Raw genomic sequence first — 17,719 nt, 5'->3', positions numbered from 1 at the left:
CATGATTTACATATATATATATATATATATATAAATATATATATATGTGTGTGTGTGTGTTGGTGCTTTGTGTTTCTTTGTAATTTTTTTTACGTCAATGATCATCACTTCAAACAGAGAATATAAAATGTGGGCCTTGTGCCCCTTCAGGCCCCTGGACCCATGTCAGCTGACATAACCAGACCTTTTCTGTTTTCTTTCTTTATTTTTCCTTAGGGCTTTGTATGTCTTCTCCCTCCATTTCTTCTTTTTTTTCCTCACACAGCAGAGCACAAGCTCAGACTGGTAATTTTTACCAATGATCTCATATTTGAAGGATGTACGATGCAACTTCAATCATAGGTCACAGAAAGAATAACACAACACACACACACACACACACACACACACACACACACACACATACACACACACACACACACACACACACACACACACACACACACACACACACATGAAACCAACAAAGGTGTTGGAGCTTTGCCTCCAACCCAAACCACACTGCTGACCATCGGGCCTCTGTAATGATGGGGGAATGGGAAAACACTTTGTGTGTGTGTAACAAAAGTGTGAGTGTACATTTTTGTGTTTGTGTGTTTGCATGTGCATGCATGCTTGTGTGCTGCAGGGGAGTGTGTTGTTTCTCTCTTTTTCCAGCTTTTTCTGCACCTCTTGCAGGCCTGTCACTGACTTGTGCTGGAGCAAGAGGGAAGCTGTGCTGCAGAGGAGCTGCAGAACAACAGGTACTGATCAATGCTTTAAATATTTTATAAGTGGATGATTCAGAAAAGACAGAGGAGTGCTGTCAGTAGGGGAGTGTTTGTGCTTTAAATTTTACCTTTATATTAAAGGCCATTATTCTTTTCACATTTGTTTTATTTTCATTAAAAGACAGTTTTCATAGTTGCTGTGTTAGAAATCATCTTGCATTCATGCTGCGTAAAATCAGGAGGGCTACGTATGCAAACTTGAAATGAGAATCTTTGTTAATGTTAATTTAAATAAGGCATCTGCCATCTAAATATTGAAAACCTCTAGGGATTTGTATAACTGTGTTATGTGCCTTCCTGCTCAGTAAGGCCATACTTATTTCATGGAGCCAGATTGAGCCTGGTTGCAGCTGATCAGATTTGGCTGTTTATGAGAGAACCTGCAGCAGAGATGCAGGCAGAAAATGTGCTTTGGAGCCTGCGTGGGTTTGCATACCTGTGATTCAGGTGTTTTTATGATGGTATGTGGGTGGGAGGACATCAGTGCAGATTCAGACTCAGGATTCAGGTGAAGAAAATACAAAACTTTAAACACAAAAAGTAAAGACACTGCCATTGCCATGAGTTTGTAAAAGGAATCCAAACTTAGAGCAGATTGTGACAGGAACTAAACTGAACTTGGCAGGAGAATATAAGATTGTACTGGAGGACTTGGTTTGATTTGGTGGGAAATTCCCCAAATTTCCACACCTTCATTGGGTTTGGTTTTGGTTCGTCAAGCGAACTAATCTGTACAACGTCACAGAGTTACAACACCAGCTCAAGGTGGGAATATTCCCCAAAACAACTGCTGACCAGGAAAATGAAAGAATATTCAATTCATTGATTGGCCAGGACAGATAACATCTCATTCACCACTTGAAAACAATGGAGCAAGAATATATTTTTTATTTAGTCTTGTTTCTGTTTTTGCTTTGGTGTTAAAATCCAATGTGGTTTTCACCAGAATTTGTCCAGTATGAGCAGCAGGAGAGGCAGATATCTGACATGTTGGGGTACATCGCATCATACATCACTTACTGTCTTTGATCTGCTGGATGGTCTGTTTGCTTTCACACAGTCAGCGCACCGGACCATAGTTCACTTACAAGCAGACCGAGAACCCTGGTATTCAAGGGGACCAGAGTTCCGCACCAGAGTCTGAATGCGTGTTCACAACTCTCCATGAATCTCCATGGATGTGACCATGATTTGCTTACACTAAACAGCGCCATTGTGAATATAACAAAAACAAGGATCTGGCTCTGGAAAACAGAAACATAGTGTATCTGAATAGCATATATACCGAGGAAAGTGATGATTTTTAACCTAAGCAAAAAAAAAAAAAAAAAAAAAAAAATAATAATTTGGTGGATTATTTCTTTTTTGTAACAATGCTTCTTGGAAATAAATCTTATTGAGTTGGAAAGCTGTTTATTTCTCTTTTAAATGGTATGCATTTGGGGGATGAGCAGTATCAGTGTTTAGCATGTGGGTTGTACCAATGAAAAACTAAATTCTCTCTACCAAAGTGGTTTTTCTACTACTCACTTTAAATTTGTATCATTTAGAATCTCAGTCAGAATGACATTCTCTGCATCTTCTCCACATCTTGATCCTTTGATCCAACTGCCGTTGGCTGATGCTGGACTCACTGCTGAACATATTGCTCCTCGACATGTCCAAGTACCAGTGCACATTTTGCAGATACCAGCACAAACAAGCCTGCTATGAAGGGTAGTCCTGGCAGTCCACAGCAGAATCAACAATTTGGTAGAAAAAGTTTGGCAATTTTTTCCATGGGAACAACCCACATACTTAATTCCACAGCTCATTCCACAAATGCATTTTCCTTAGACAAACAACATAATATTGATTGCAAAAAACAAAGCAAAGAAATAATTCACCAAACACCAAACACTAAACTCCTTGGTTTTTGTGCTAAGTTTATAATGTGCGTGCTCATTAACAAAAATACTAAAGCCCAGACATCATCTAACATACACACATATCTTGCTCTTGGATTTAGGTTGTTTTAGCCTGTATTTTGATTTTTAACTGTCACATTCTGTTTTTCTGTTAGCTTTACTTCCTGCGTCATTTACTTAATTTCCTGTTTGCTTTGCCTGTCACACGTCAGGCGTTAGTGGTTGATCTCTGTTGTTTATCTGCCTCCTCAATATGAATCTTCCAGTTTTTCTTGCTCTTCCTAAATTTTCATTAATTTCTTTCTGTTCATTTGTGCATCTTTTGTTTTATCTAAAAAAAGTAACTTTGTTTCAGTTTATTCATCATTTACCCACCTGGCTCTCATTTTTGGGTTTTAATTTTGGTCTTCCTCTGTTACACAAACACGATAAAGTTCAATCTTACCAACCTGGACCGAGATAGATAAAACTATGAAGAAATGTTAAGTAGATTGACCATGTTTTAATAAAGAAAACAATATTGGCTGTAGTAAAGAAACTTAAGCTTAGTTGTGGCCCATTTAGTTTAGCCCATCTGCACCTTACTCTGGTGTACTATCCATTCAGTAGGTTGTGAGAAACCTGAGTGAAATCACTGATAACATGTTGTTCCTTTCCTAAAGAACCTGGCCATCAAGTCTTCAAGAATATGAGAACACCTCCTGTACTAACATGTCTTACATTCTAACATGCCCAACTCATAATTATTTCTTTTTCTTTCTTTTTCTTTTTCTTTCCTTGGAATTAATGTAAAACTTTATGTATATGTCCCATAATAGTTATTGTACATAAGACACCAATATTAAAACAAATCAACGATCTTGTGTTTTGTGAAATGATAAAATCACATTTTATTGTTTGAAAACACACACAAAAACAAACAAACAAACAATAGAACTAAATATCACTTCCCAATCAAAATCCCCAGTGGTGCTTGCTGAAATCAGAAGCTCTTCTAACATGTTTAAGATGTGATGTTGATATTTCTAATATCATTTTGTAGAAGATTATTATTATTCTCAAGGTGTGTCTTTAGTCTTGTCAATTTAATACAGTTTATCTAAGTTACACATTAGCTGTGCTGATAATTTTTGCAGTCTATTGCTCCCACATAAACATATTTTTAGCAGCTAGCAGCTAGTTTAATGATAACTTTATGGACGAGTTAAGCTATCTGCTACAATCTCTAATAGTTAAATGGCTAACGTTAATATGGGCAGATCTCAAAAGTCCTTATAAAGACTGTAATGTCAGTGTTTATGTGTCACCAAGTTACTTTTGCCATTAAATCAAACTGTGTTCATTAACATTACAGATAGGCAGGATAACATATGTTGCACTCCCAAAATAGCAAAGTCACAGCAGCTAGCAACTAGCTTAAATGATATTGTACAGCTAATGTGGCTATTAGCTAATATGTAATGGTTAAAGAGCTCCATGTCTGCAGCCAGATAGTAACATCCATAATAACTATTTTAATTACTTTGAAATTCTATATAAAGACTGGCATGTCTGTGTTGTTTAAAATGCTTTACCAAGTTTGTAATATTTCTAACATATACCCAATACTTTGAACAAAACTAACATAAATAAAACAACAAAATAGTTCAAAATAACTAGTATTAAGTCTGAAAAGGAGCAGAATGAAGTAATAACTTGTCTATTACTGCCTTGTTGGTAATATGGGTTTTAGATCAATTTCATTTCAATTCAAACTTTATCTGAGAATCAAGGTCTAAAAGTCAGTCATCCACAAGAAAAAAGCCAATGACTTCACAATTGAGCCTGAATACATTAAAGACTACATTTTACATTAGTTAGTGCCATAATAATATTACCTGATGAATGGAAGCAACAAATAGATTTAAACATTAAAAAGAAAACAGTCCGAAAAGTACTGAAACCAGCAACCACAAACATGCTACTTCCTGAACCATCTTTTTTTCTTTAACAACCCCATGGCATCACTAACAGCTACTTTATGTCTCTGTAAACTCCCCTTTCTGTAATTTGACCACAAGTGTGTAGTATAGTGTACAATATGTCCTAAACCAAGACATTTATTGATGTTTTTAGCTTTTATGACCCATACTAACAGACTTTGTTGTGGTAACCCACTCCTTGTTTCCACAAATGTAATCTTTTTATCGTACAACCAGGCATGAAAATTATTCCATTGACAAGCTTATTCTCACTACGTTTTGTTAAACAGTCACAAAACTAATATTTTTAATGGGATTTTAAATGTGACAAAGTCTAGATTTGGAAATTCAAGGGGTCAAGTTAAGCTATATAAGTGACTGTATACACCCAACATGAGCTACAGTTTGGTCCAAAGTATTTTTAAATTTTACTTATATTAAATTTTTATAGTCAGCCACTGTTTTGTCATTGTTTTACACAAAACGAAACACCAAAAACATTAATATTGGGAAAACACTAGACACAAAAAATGTATTATATTCATTATTATCTAAAATACTGTTTTGCAAGTCTTGGTGGGAGGCACAAAGTTTCAGTTTGATTGGACTTCAACAGAAACCTAGTTTTCTGTTTTGTGAATATTTCTTGCTTTTGCATGAGACCAGACAGTTTTTAGAGATTTAAAGAAATGAGGAGTCCCATAAAACAAATTTCCAAAGAACCTAAATGTCAATTAGGATTCAATTCTAAGTTCTATTTATATGTCTAGAACAAGTTTGCAAAGGGTTTAAAGGATGTTTGTCTGATATTTTGTCTGATACCTGTGGGTGAATTGGGTTAGAATAGCTGAAATTTTCCTTCATATGTCCTTACTACTTGGTCATTTCTCTGTTTCCACTGACAGCCAGCCCATCCCACAAACGTATGAGGTTTCTTTAAACAGATGTCTCCAGTATGGACAGCTGTATAGTCTACTTCAGCTTCTGTGTATTATTGTAGGTGTGTTTGGGACAAACATACAGTTGCTGGGGTGGTTTGTACTCAGCATTCCTCTGCAGCTCTCCTCCCTGTTTTCAAGTTGCTCTGTCGGTTCAGGTTAGCTCATTAGCTCTGTAACTGGAGCTCAAACTCGTCCTTGATGACTGCTGAAGTTTAGTTTATGACCTTGGGCTTTAATTCTGTTCCTTCTTTTAACATGTCTGTAAGGCTTAAAAGTTTGCACATCAAGAAGTTAGATGTTCTTTCTTGTTAGCTACAGAGGGGAAGTGTGACGATTCCTGTGATCAGAACTATATTTCTAGGTTAAAATAAAGAATTTAGCCTGAACCCAAAGAGAGAGCTTGAATATGAGATTTAATTATTTTGCTGGAATGAAAAAATGAAACTTCTGATGATTGACATGTCCTGCTTGAATCTGATGAAGATTCAAAACATGCAGAGAGATCAGTTGTTTATATCAAGGATGGTTAAGCTGCAGCAGCTCAATCTTCATTAAAATACTCCTTCCAATTATTTCTAAAAATCAATCAAACCATCAGTAAAGCAATCTGCTTTCACCCAGCATAGCTGGAGGAAGATGGAATTTGAAGGGCTCGGTTAAAAGTTGCTGTTTGCATGTGAAGCAGATGAATAATTAAAGAATAAATGAGGATTAAATCAGACATGTGGGGCACATTAAATTCCAGACACCCAGAAAAGAAACAAAGTGAAGATGTAGAAAGAGCAGAACTTTAAAATGATCTGAGTTGAAGTGGACTCGTGTTTATGTGGAAAACTCAACTCAGAACCAGACTGACTTTTTAGCCCAGATGCATCACATGGAGCTGTTGACACATACAATGCAACTTAACAGGTAATGTTTTTTTAAACAAATACAACAATTGCTGCTTTAAATCTGCAGCTACAGTTCACTCACCGGTGGTGTTAATTTTTCATCAATGGAGAAACACAAATATATCCCTCCCAGTATCATAAAAATGAAACAGTTTGCTCAAGTTACTGATGCATGAGCTTTGGAAATAACAGACAGTCAGATGTGCAGCAGCCAGATAAGTTCAGTCATTCATGGCCTCCTCAGTGTCAGTCATTCACTTACATCTTTTAGAGAACCGCTCATCTGCTATATAAATTAAGTTGCCTTGCCTCTCTTACCTCTGCATGTTCACTTTTGTTGATTAAAAAAACTAAATGAAACTTTTTTTTTAACCTCATACCAATAAAACATCCTTTCTTCCTGCACCTGTCATGAGGTTTGAATTTTTCATTTAAAAAAGGAAAATTTTGGTTTGAAGAAGGAGGTGCTAATCCAAAGAAAACTGGACAAAAATCTTAATGAATAAATAAATAATATGTATTTGTTTGCAAAACTAGCAAAAAAAAAAAAAAAAAAGCATAATAAAAATAGATATAAAAAATTAGTATTTTGGGGAAAATGGCAACTTAAAAAAACTTATTATGAAACAAATGAAGGAAGACACATTCAGGAAGGAAGTCAGAACAACAACAAGGCAACACAATTTTTTTTCAAATCAAAAACAATATTTCAGATATTGTCTTAGAAAATAAAAAAAGGAAAAAAAACAACAATAAAAAATCTGATAACAATACCATATTTTGTAAATAGTCATAAAAACAAAGATGAAAATATGATTTCAACTTATAATTTCAACTAAGGTACAACAAAAACATTTACATTAGTTTTTGTTGTATGTTATGTTTTCTTAAACCTAAAATTTAGTCGTTTTGGTTTTGCTGTTATATTATATATTTTACTATTGTCTCCTTAGTTCATCACCAACAACTTGAAATTAAAAGACATAAACTAGTGTTTCTGTGCCTTTTTGTCTTGTGTGTGTGTGTGTGTGTGTGTGTGTGTGTGTGTGTGTGTGTGTGTGTGTGTATATGTAGAGAGAGAGAGAGAGAGAGGGAGAGAGAGAATAAAATGAGGACAAAACTGCTCTTTTCTTTAAAAAGTGTCTTCCCTGTTGGAGATAAAACTGTGACAGGACATGAAGACAGAAACAGAGAAAGGCTTCTATGTGAGGATGATGATGATGAAAATGTTCAGCCTCATGGACCCACAGCTCCAGGAAACTCACACTGTGGCAGTTTTAGCTGGTATAGACAGAAATGAACACACGTCTCCTTCTTTCTCCAGGTGCTGGTCTCATCATGGCCCCCAAACTGAGTGTGCTGCTGCTGTTACTGGTTGTCGCTACGGTAACGGTTTTTGCACAGAGGCGACGCCCGACAACAAAGACCACGGACGAGTGGAACTACAGGGATGGCTGTGAGGACAAATTACTGCTTGTTTACTTTGAGTTCAGGGTCCAGTTTAGGACTCATGATGGTTTTAGAGCTCCGTGATAGAATGTTTTCTAAACTTTTTTTCATTCTGTAAGCCATTATCTAAGTAATTTCTGATCTGATCCAACCCCATACCACCAGAACCCTGATCCAACCCCATACCCTCACAGAACTGATTTGAGTCCTGTTTAAAGGACACAGATTACTTTGTGTCTACAGGTAACTATAAATCTGTGCACTACTTTGTGGAGCTCCCCAAGATTACATTCTGGGGCTACTGCTGTTCATCATCAACATCTACATGCCCCCACTAACTCAAATGATTAAAAACAATTGAATATGTTACCATTATTATACACAAATTTACATAACCATCTCACCAGGAGACTATAGCCCAATCTAAACACTCATCAAATGCATTGATCAAAATAAAGTTTGGATGTACCAAAACATCCTGCTGTTACATGAACACATCTCCCTGGCCTTTTAATGCTAGCAAATTAGAGTTTACTGTGGCTTGTTATTGTGATTTTTATATGATTTGTGTTTTATTTGTATCTCATGACTGCAGTTGCTATTGTGAAGCACTTCGGTCAACTGATTGTTGCTTTTAATGTGCTATATAAATAAATTTTAAAACGAATTTAACTGAAAGAAAACGGATCATATAACTTCAATCCTCAGATCTTTGCATTGGCTTCCTGTCTGTTAAAGAGCTGACTTCAAAATACTGCTGTTACTTGCTTTAATTATGCATTATGTGTGATCATGGTGGATGCCTTACACATTTTGCATTTGTTTGAAGAGCCATTTGTGCATGTCTTCAGAAATGAAGGCTAAGAATTTGCAAGCTGCACTATGTGAGTAACCAGTAGGGGCAGTGTTGCTGACAATTTGACCAGAATAGCACATAACTGTGATTGAAAAATATGCGCTGTATTCTTTTCTGATGGACAACACAGACAGAGCAGGTAGAACAGATGGATCTATAAATTCAGCCTGCAGCAAGACGTTTTGACAACGTAGCACGTTTTGACAGAACACCGGCTCATTTCTAAACAGATCCTATGGAGGATTTTCCAGGTGGTTCTGAACAACAAAATAAATAATTACTCTTATTTATAAAATGATCAAATAAATCTTAACATAACTTAAAAAAGATCAGCTTAAATGTTGTTTGTTGCTGGTATGGATGAAGCTCTAACAGGGACCATGTGCTTGCGTTGTGATTTGTCCATCGCAGCTGAGCGGGTTAGCATGCGCGGCGTGGCCAACCTGACCCAGGTTTTGGACAACTGGAGGTTTGACATCCTGTCACAGATGAGAGGGCTCCTGGAGAACGACCACCAGTCTCTGCTGCCGGATTATGCCAGGTAGGAAAAACAGTGCCAGAGATTTAAAGTTCCTTTAACTTTATTTTTTTGGGCCTGGGGAGAATCTGAAGACATATAACTATGATGCAGTAACATCACATAATTATGTTGTTAGCGAGAAAATATTTTAGCTTCTTCCCAGTCACCTCATTTTGCTTTGATTACATCTTTTGTGTCCAAACATGGGTTTGCTTCTGTGCATCAGATATCTCTGTCTCAGAGGACATGTCTTTGTCCTCTGTGTGTTAGCAGACTATTCCACATGAGTGAAATAAAACAGCTTACGACTTCAGAGTCACCACAGGAATTTGTTTTTTTCCCTGTGGCTGAAACTGAAGTCGGTAGTCTGTGGCCGATGTCATCATGAGAAACTGCTGCTTAACCTGCAATTAAAAAATCTGAATAGAATTCCACATGAAATCTGCAGTTTCAAGAGGTCTTCACGTTGCTGTGGTTCAGAAGGTGAATCAGTAGACAAGGAGGAAAAGAAAGGAGTATAAAGTTACAAACATAACTAAGTATATAGAACAAAAAAAATTACTAACATTTGCATATAGGTTCTTGTTGGATATTTGATTGTTTGAATACTGACTGCCAGAAACGATCTAGTTTTAAACAGGACTTAGACATATCGTTAGCCTCATAGCATAACTGCTTGAGTCATGTTTCAAGGTTTTATAGGCAATGATGCACAATCAATCAGCAATATTAGGAGAGTACAGTTAGACAGACATTGCATTTTAGCCAAAATATGACTTTGGCAAATTGGATCACAAGTGGGATTGATGGAAAATGGCAAGTCTCACTTTAGACCAGTGGAGGTGATGTACAAGCAATCTTACCAAATCTCCTTTGAGGTTTTCAAACCTAAATCTTCCTCCAATTGTTTATTTATTTTACATTAACCCTTTAATGCTGCATGTGTCATATTTGATACATTCAGTTTCTGAGACTTTTGCATCACTTTATGGTACAAACTTTACTCAAAACCTTGTTGTACACAGTCTAACACTTGTCTTCTTTTTTTTTTTTTTTTTTTTTTTTTTTTAACCTGTCTTGTCCAGCATCGTTGCAAACAGAATGATTGTCTGGCTGCTGTCTGGTGCTGGGCAATTTTACTCTATCAAGCAGGGATTTATACTACATGTATAAAGTCCCTCTTGATGACATGAAAAACTTTATTAAATCAGACTCTTAATGCTGGACTCGACCAGAGGGGACAGAGAGAGAGAGAGATAGAAAAGAAAGTAGAGAGAAGAGGGAGGGGAGAGAGAGGGACAGAAAGGGTGTGGGGAGTGCGGGTGGGGACTTAAAACATTATACAGAAAACCATGTAATCCATACTACTTGCAACTAATACTTGTCTTCTGCCCCCTAGTGGACACCCTGTGCACTACAACAGTTCTAAACTATCTCCCAGTAATAAACCGTAAATATATACAAATTTTTGATTTTAATTTTTTAAAAGCCTGCTAAAGACTTTATATAGACAGATATGAAAATGTATTGTCCCCTTGGACATTATCTTAAGTTTCAAGATGGAGTCTAGGAGAGATTCTGGTGGATGGGATGTGAATGGGTAAATTAAATAGGTAAATTATGCTAAAATAAAGGTTTGGGAATCTAAATAAATGGAATGGGCCAAAGGATGCAAAAATGCCATCAAGTAATAGATTCTTTATCCCAACAATTCCTCTTCTGTTCCATTTATTACAGCTTTGTCTGTAGCTGAAGGTTTGAATTGATGACTTCTATCAATGACCTTGACATGTTCTTGAGGGAAAATACTCATCTGAGCTGTGTCCAAATTTTAAGAGAGTTCTTTAGAATTATATTTGAGGTATATTTTGACGTAGATTTAAAAAAGGGAATTTTGAACAAAGCAATGAGTGTAGGGAGGTATGAAGACAAGAAGAATTTTCCATTCATAACCATTCTAAAGTAGTATTAAATTTTAGATTGTGATTCCTTCCAGTATAGCATGAAATATTACCACATTTTAAATTAAACATACTTACGTAATTATTTATGTACCTTTAATTTGTTTTATTTTTAGTTACTTAAGTAATTAAATTATTTATACAACTTGTTTTTATTTCTAACTATTTTTATATATTCACATAAGTAACTTATTTATTTCAAATAAAATACACATAAAAATAACAAAAATATTTATTTAAATTAAAATACACTTAAATAATGCACAAAGTATACATTTTTGAATAAATATGTATTTTTTATTTAAATTGAATAAAATTAACATTTTTTTAGTTCAACCTTTTTTTAGTCTTGAAGTGATGTTTTTTAGATTACTTATTATTCCAAGTTAATGTTTCAAAGTATGAACTCATTAAATGTCTAAATGAATTAATTCAAAACAGTGTGTCAGTGTTTTGAGATGATGTTTTTGTTGTACTTATTATATTTTGATGTAGCATAAATATTTTTTCAGATATCAAGTCAAAATATAGTGTTAGTTTCTTAATATACTAAATTGAAGATGATTTTTCCCTTCATCTGTGAAAATGGGCTTCTGTAAACAAACTTATATCAACATGCAGTACATGGCTTGAACAAGCTGAATACTTGAGCCACTGTTGGTGTTGAAATACAGTTAAAAGAATAAATGAAATAAAATAAATTTATTTAAGCCTCCAGAGTTTTCTTACATCAGTTAATGTCAGGAGCATGTCTGTCTGTTTTAGCTGCAAGAAACCCACATTGGTCGCACCACAATCTCACTGCCAAATGTCAAGGAAACGGATCGTTTAAAAACTCAAAACAGACCTAAAATTAGAATTACATCACAGGCAAATGGGCATCTGACTTTAGCCACAGAGGATGGAGAGAAAATAAAAACGATTTTATGCAAAAGACACACACACACACACACACACACACACACACACACACACACACACACACACACACACACACACACACACACACACACACACACACACACACATTTATATCCCATTTAGGAGGTTTACAATCCAACCACAAAAGGTAATATTTATTCATCCATTTATTGATCCATGATAACATCGTTATTTATCACATTTTCATGTTAAAAAGATCACTATCACTACTATGTTGCTAAGAGACCTCTATTTAGACCTGGAAATGATGATGAAGCCACTTCCTGTCAAACTTTTCACCAATCAGAGAGCTTAGATTGACGGTAATGTCCAATCAGGAGCAGCCAAAGATCAACCAGTGAGCAGAAAGTTCTATGTGTGTGTGAAAAGAAGAAAAATAATGCTCCTCTATGGCTGGAATAAAGCCAAGAAGACGTTTCTGATGCACGGTGGCGCCACAAAGCAGCTGAGCTGGAGTTGGTTTAGTGAGGATAGCAGGTAAATAGTAGCAGAAATAACTGGAAATTAGAAAAAAGTGTAAATATGTAAATTGTTTCTGTTGTGTGTTTGTTTCAATGCCAATATTTTTTTTCTCCTGAAAGCCAAAACTTGTGAGAATGATGTGCAGATGAGAAAAGGCTTGGTCACTGTTGATCTGTGTGTTATTTCTAAAAAGTTCGGTTAGTAATAAATTCTGTTTTCTTGTTCTGGTCGGCCTTTATGCTGCTATATCTATTCATACATTCATTTACATCATTTTAGCCTCATAATCTGACAACTGCGGCTGTCCTGAAAACATCATGTCTGCATGCTAACTGGATTAAAAGCTTCAGCTTCTACATGTAGTTTTAAATTAATAGCAGTAAATGGCTTGAAGTTTTATGGGTTAAAATCCTGACCTGGTTTTGTCTTGGTTTAGGATCCAGCCACTCTCCGAGGCCTTAGATGACCTTTACAAGGAGTTCAACAGCCTCAAAGCTCACCTCGGTGACCTGACAGAGAAGTTTACCGCCGTAGAAGCTTTCATCGATGAGGTCAAGGTTAGCCGTGCCAACAACGCTGGCCCTGCACCTGGTCCAGCTCCTGGTCCAGGACCAGATCCAGCCCCCGCCCCAGCCTCAGTCCCTAGGCAGACTGGGAGGAGGGTGATGAGGAAGAAAGCCACCACCTCGACCTAACCAAACAACAAGGAGCCTCTTCTACTATGATATCTGTTTCCTTTCAGGCTGTTTCTAATTTGCCTTTAGCTTCAGGTTTTATCGACTGTTTTCAGGGTGTCAAATACTGTTGGTTTGTCGTAGCTCATACCAGCCATCATGCTGAGAATCCATCATTTGATCTGTTCACATTCACATTAATCTTCTCTAAAAGTGCTTACACTTGTCCAGTAAAGAGAAACATACCAGGTGAGAGCTTCCAGTCCAGATTTTACTGGTTTTCTGTTATCAGGAAGGCAAGCACCTGTCAGTCATTTTGTCATGGCATACTGTTACCAGAAGTGGTGCAAATCATTTCTATGGATGTCTGCCTTACGGGAAGTCCTGAAGCACCAGCTTCAACATCACTGCCTCCTGTACTGGAGGTTGGAGGGGTGGTGGTGGTGTGAACTGCATGAAATTTAAAGATTATTTTTTGTGAGTTGTCATGAACTCAGCAGCCATTTTATTTTAAAATCCTAAGTATAGCCCTTCAGAAAGTTAACCACATCCATAGACAATGCTTAGGTGTATCCAATCTGTTCCTGTGACGTCAAAGAGCCCTGACAAAGCAGCAGTACGTGAGGCCCTGGGAGTGATTATATAACTGTTAGATCCTCCACAGTAAGCTTAACCTCTTGGAGTATTTACTTGTTTTTCATAAAAGCCTACTCTTCCATTAATTGTTAATCACACATAAATTTTAATGGAGAAAACACACAAAATGCCCAATTAACCATGTACTTCATAAAGATGTCGACTCAGTGAGATGCTGTTGTGTGCACATATGGCCAAATCTGAAAAATTCTTTGAGCACAGTTTGCTTAAAAGAAAAGCTAAACTCATGCACACGTTTACCATTTGCAGTTTACTAATTGAAAAGCTCATACACACACACACAAAAGAACATGCATAAAGCATCCAATCAATGGTTATTATCACCCTTTTCTTCATTTATTCACTTAGTTATTATGTAATCTGAAGTTTCACTGCCTTTGATATTTCGCAAACCGAAAGAAAAAAACTGAAGGAATTAATGAGTTTAATATGACTTCGACTCTTTGACTGCGAAAGAAGGAGCCTTTTTAGAAAAAAATGGGGTTATTGAGATTTGTCACTCAAGTAAAATGATTTATTGGTGATCCATGTTTTAATCTAACACTAGGTGTAATATTTCTCCTAACAACTAAAAAGTACATTAAATTTTAAATGCTTGAAAATTTTTTGACTTTTTAAATCCTGTCTGCTTGTGTCTCTTCTGCATTTTATGAGCTCGCAATAAACCCAATTATTGCATTCATTCATCAGTTCAGTTGCTTCTTCAGATTTTTTTAGTTTACTTTGATCTAAAAATAGAAGAGTTGCAGATGATTAGTGACATAAACACAGTTCAGCTTAAGTGAAGATATATGTTGAAGCCAGTCTAAGTAAAACTATGATCCAGCCTTCATTAAAATAACCTATAAGGTTAGGAATAATTCACCTGCCACTTTATCCGGTCCACCTTAGTACTAGGTTCGACCCCTTTTTTAATTTATGGTGTCATAGATTCTCAGAGTGGTTGGAAACATTCCTCAGAGGTTTTGCTCCATATTGACATGACAGCATCATACAGTTGCTGCAGGTTTGTCGGCTGCATCCATGATGAGAATTTCCTGTTCCACCACATCCCAAAGCTGCTCTATTGGATTGAGATCTGGTGACTGTGGAGGCCACTGGAGTCCAGTGAACTCATTGTCATGTTCAAGAAAGCAGGTGGAGATGATCTGAGCTTTGTAACATGGAGCATTATCCATGTCACAAAGATGCTCCACTTTGGTCATAAAGGGATGGATATGATCAGCAACAATACTCAGGTAGGCTGTGGTGGTTAAACCAGGCCATGTTGGTACTAAGGGGCCCAAAGTGGACCAGAAACATATCCCCCCCACCATTACACCGCCAGCAGCCTGAAGCATTGATCCAAGGCAGGATGGATCCATGTTTTCATGATGTTTCCACCAAATTCTGAGCCTAGCGTCTTAATGTGGAGCTGAAATGGAGACTCATCAGACCAACAACGTTTCTCCATCTTCTATTGTCCAGTGTTGGTGAGTGTGTGTGAATTGTAGCCTCAGTTTCCTGTTATTAGCTGACAGGAGGCACCCGGTGTGGTCTTCTGCTGCTATAGCCCATCTGCTTCAAGGCTGGATGTGTTGTGTGTTCAGAGATGCTATCCTGCAGATCTTGGTAGGAACCAGTGCTGATTTGACTTCCTGTTTCCTTTTTATCATCTCCAACCAGTCTGCCCATTCTCCTCTGACCACTGCTTTGTGGGTTTTGATTAAAATCTGGAGTCTTCAATTCATAACAGTTAGCAAAAAAAAAACAAACAAAAAAACTTTTTACACCCCTTAACACCTGAATATACGGTATTTACAATTATATAAAATCAAAATAAATGCAGGAAAAAAAAATATAAAAAGAAAATGACTAAATAATAATAAATTAATTGATAACAATTTATAAATAAACATCATTAATAAACAAACATTATGAAAATAAATTCATAAATATGAATTAATAAAAGCAGACATGGAAAAAGAATAAATTAGATATGTATAAAGAAATGAAAAGAGTTCAGAGGTGGTTTGTCATAAATTTGTGACACCAGGCCTCCCCTTTTTGTTTCAGTTCTTCACTTCAGTAAAGGATCATTGGGTTTCTCCTCTTTAATGATTTGAGGCCTGTCAGTCCATCAAGAGGAGAAGTAAAGGAAATGATTTGTCTATTGAGGATGATGGTGAGACTTCCTGAAATTACTTCCTGTGGTATTTTATCATATCGTTATATTTTTGTCTGGCTAAAACTGACTAAATACCACTTCAGGAAGCAGGTCATGGGGTAAAAAAAACAATAAAACAAAACATGGCTGCAGAGATGTAAAACACTGTCACCTGTGTTGCATTAAAGTGTTTTATAACAGCACCCAGAATTTAAACACCCCTGGAGCTTTTTTAGGAGCTAAAATGCAGCTTCAGCCCTGGGTCTTTTTGCATTAAGCAGCTTATTTGCTGAAGTGTGTTAATCTCCCAGGTAATCCTGACTAGCCAGACAACAGTTTGCATAAAGTCTCTTATTCTTACAGATTTGTCTTATGTTTACATATTTTACATATTTGAAGGAGCAATACATAACAGGTTTGTGATTTTCCAGCAGTAGTTTCAATTCTTGTGCATCTCCAAGCCTTCAGCATGAACTCCAGGTTCCCCCCTCCATCCACAGCTGGCTGAAGCAGCTGATGAATTCAACATGAGAGCAGGTGTTGAAAGGAAAACTCCTGCCAGGGACTCACTTTCATGCTGTAATTCGCCATCACACGCCAACACTAATTCACCTCGCCCAACCAATGCATGAGCGGATTCCCCTGGCTGCAGCCTCTCAGCTGTCATGCTTATATTTAAGTGTCAAAGCGACGCTCGGATCAATAATAGATTTCATGCATTCTGGTGTGAGAGATGCTGTGCTGGTGGAGAAGAAGCTCTTTGCTCCATTCATGTGTAAGCTGAGAGATGTGTTGTGGAATAAGATCATTCTCTGATATTCTGGTACAGTTTAAACTTGACAAGTTCACACACTTTTGTCAGCAAAGTGAAATTATTTTTCCTGTCTAATAAGTGAAGGTGTTTATGATAAAAAAGGTCATTTTGGGTTTCATATACACTATATTTTTCATGTAGTCAGGGGAAACTGGGACTGAACCACCAACCTTTCAATTGGTAGATGACCACACTTCCCCTCAACCACCATCACCCCATGTTTATCACTTCTCATAAAATTTTAATATTTTATCAGATGAAAGGAAAAAGTGGTGTCCAAAAGAACAAGATTGCAAATACAAGAGGGTGAAATGAGTTTCCTCTGTGGGAAATCTGGACTCTCCCTTAGAGAACCTCGGTCATCCGGGAGAGTGTCAGAGGAACTGCTGCTCCTCGACATCCAGAGGAACCAAATGAGGTGGCTCAGGCATCAGGTCGGGATGCCTCCCTGGTGAGGTGTTCTGGACATGTCCCATTAGGAAGAGACCCTGCCGAAGACCCAAGACATTCTGGAGGGACTACATCTTTCAGCTGGCCTGAAAATGCCTTGGGCCAATACCCCAGCTACCAGATAACTGGTTGGCTGTGGAAACCCAACAGAGATCAGGATTTATTGAACCAAACCATACCATAACAACCTAGACCCTTGTGGTGGAAACGGGCCTCTTAGTACTGACTTGGCCTGGTTTAACCACCACAGCCTACCTGAGTATTGCTGCTGATCATGTCCATCCCTTTATGACCACAGTGTAGCATCTTCTGATGC

At 37.0% G+C, this 17,719-nt stretch overlaps 1 protein-coding gene across 1 annotated transcript; it reads left to right on the top strand.

Moving 5' to 3' along the window:
• The first annotated feature begins 633 nt into the window (after positions 1–633).
• Positions 634–14,675, top strand: si:ch211-76l23.4. Its single transcript, XM_041996649.1, has 4 exons — positions 634–743; positions 7,797–7,928; positions 9,189–9,318; positions 13,099–14,675. The coding sequence occupies exons 2-4, from the start codon at positions 7,811–7,813 to the stop codon at positions 13,355–13,357; spliced, it is 507 nt and encodes a 168-aa protein (XP_041852583.1). The 5' UTR covers positions 634–743; positions 7,797–7,810; the 3' UTR covers positions 13,358–14,675.
• The last annotated feature ends 3,044 nt before the right edge of the window (positions 14,676–17,719 follow it).

This window comes from Melanotaenia boesemani, chromosome 2 (genome assembly GCF_017639745.1).
Source record: "Melanotaenia boesemani isolate fMelBoe1 chromosome 2, fMelBoe1.pri, whole genome shotgun sequence".
In the NCBI taxonomy this organism is placed as follows: domain Eukaryota; kingdom Metazoa; phylum Chordata; class Actinopteri; order Atheriniformes; family Melanotaeniidae; genus Melanotaenia; species Melanotaenia boesemani.
Note: the sequence above shows the minus strand (reverse complement) of the source record. Positions and strands in the feature narration are given on the sequence as shown.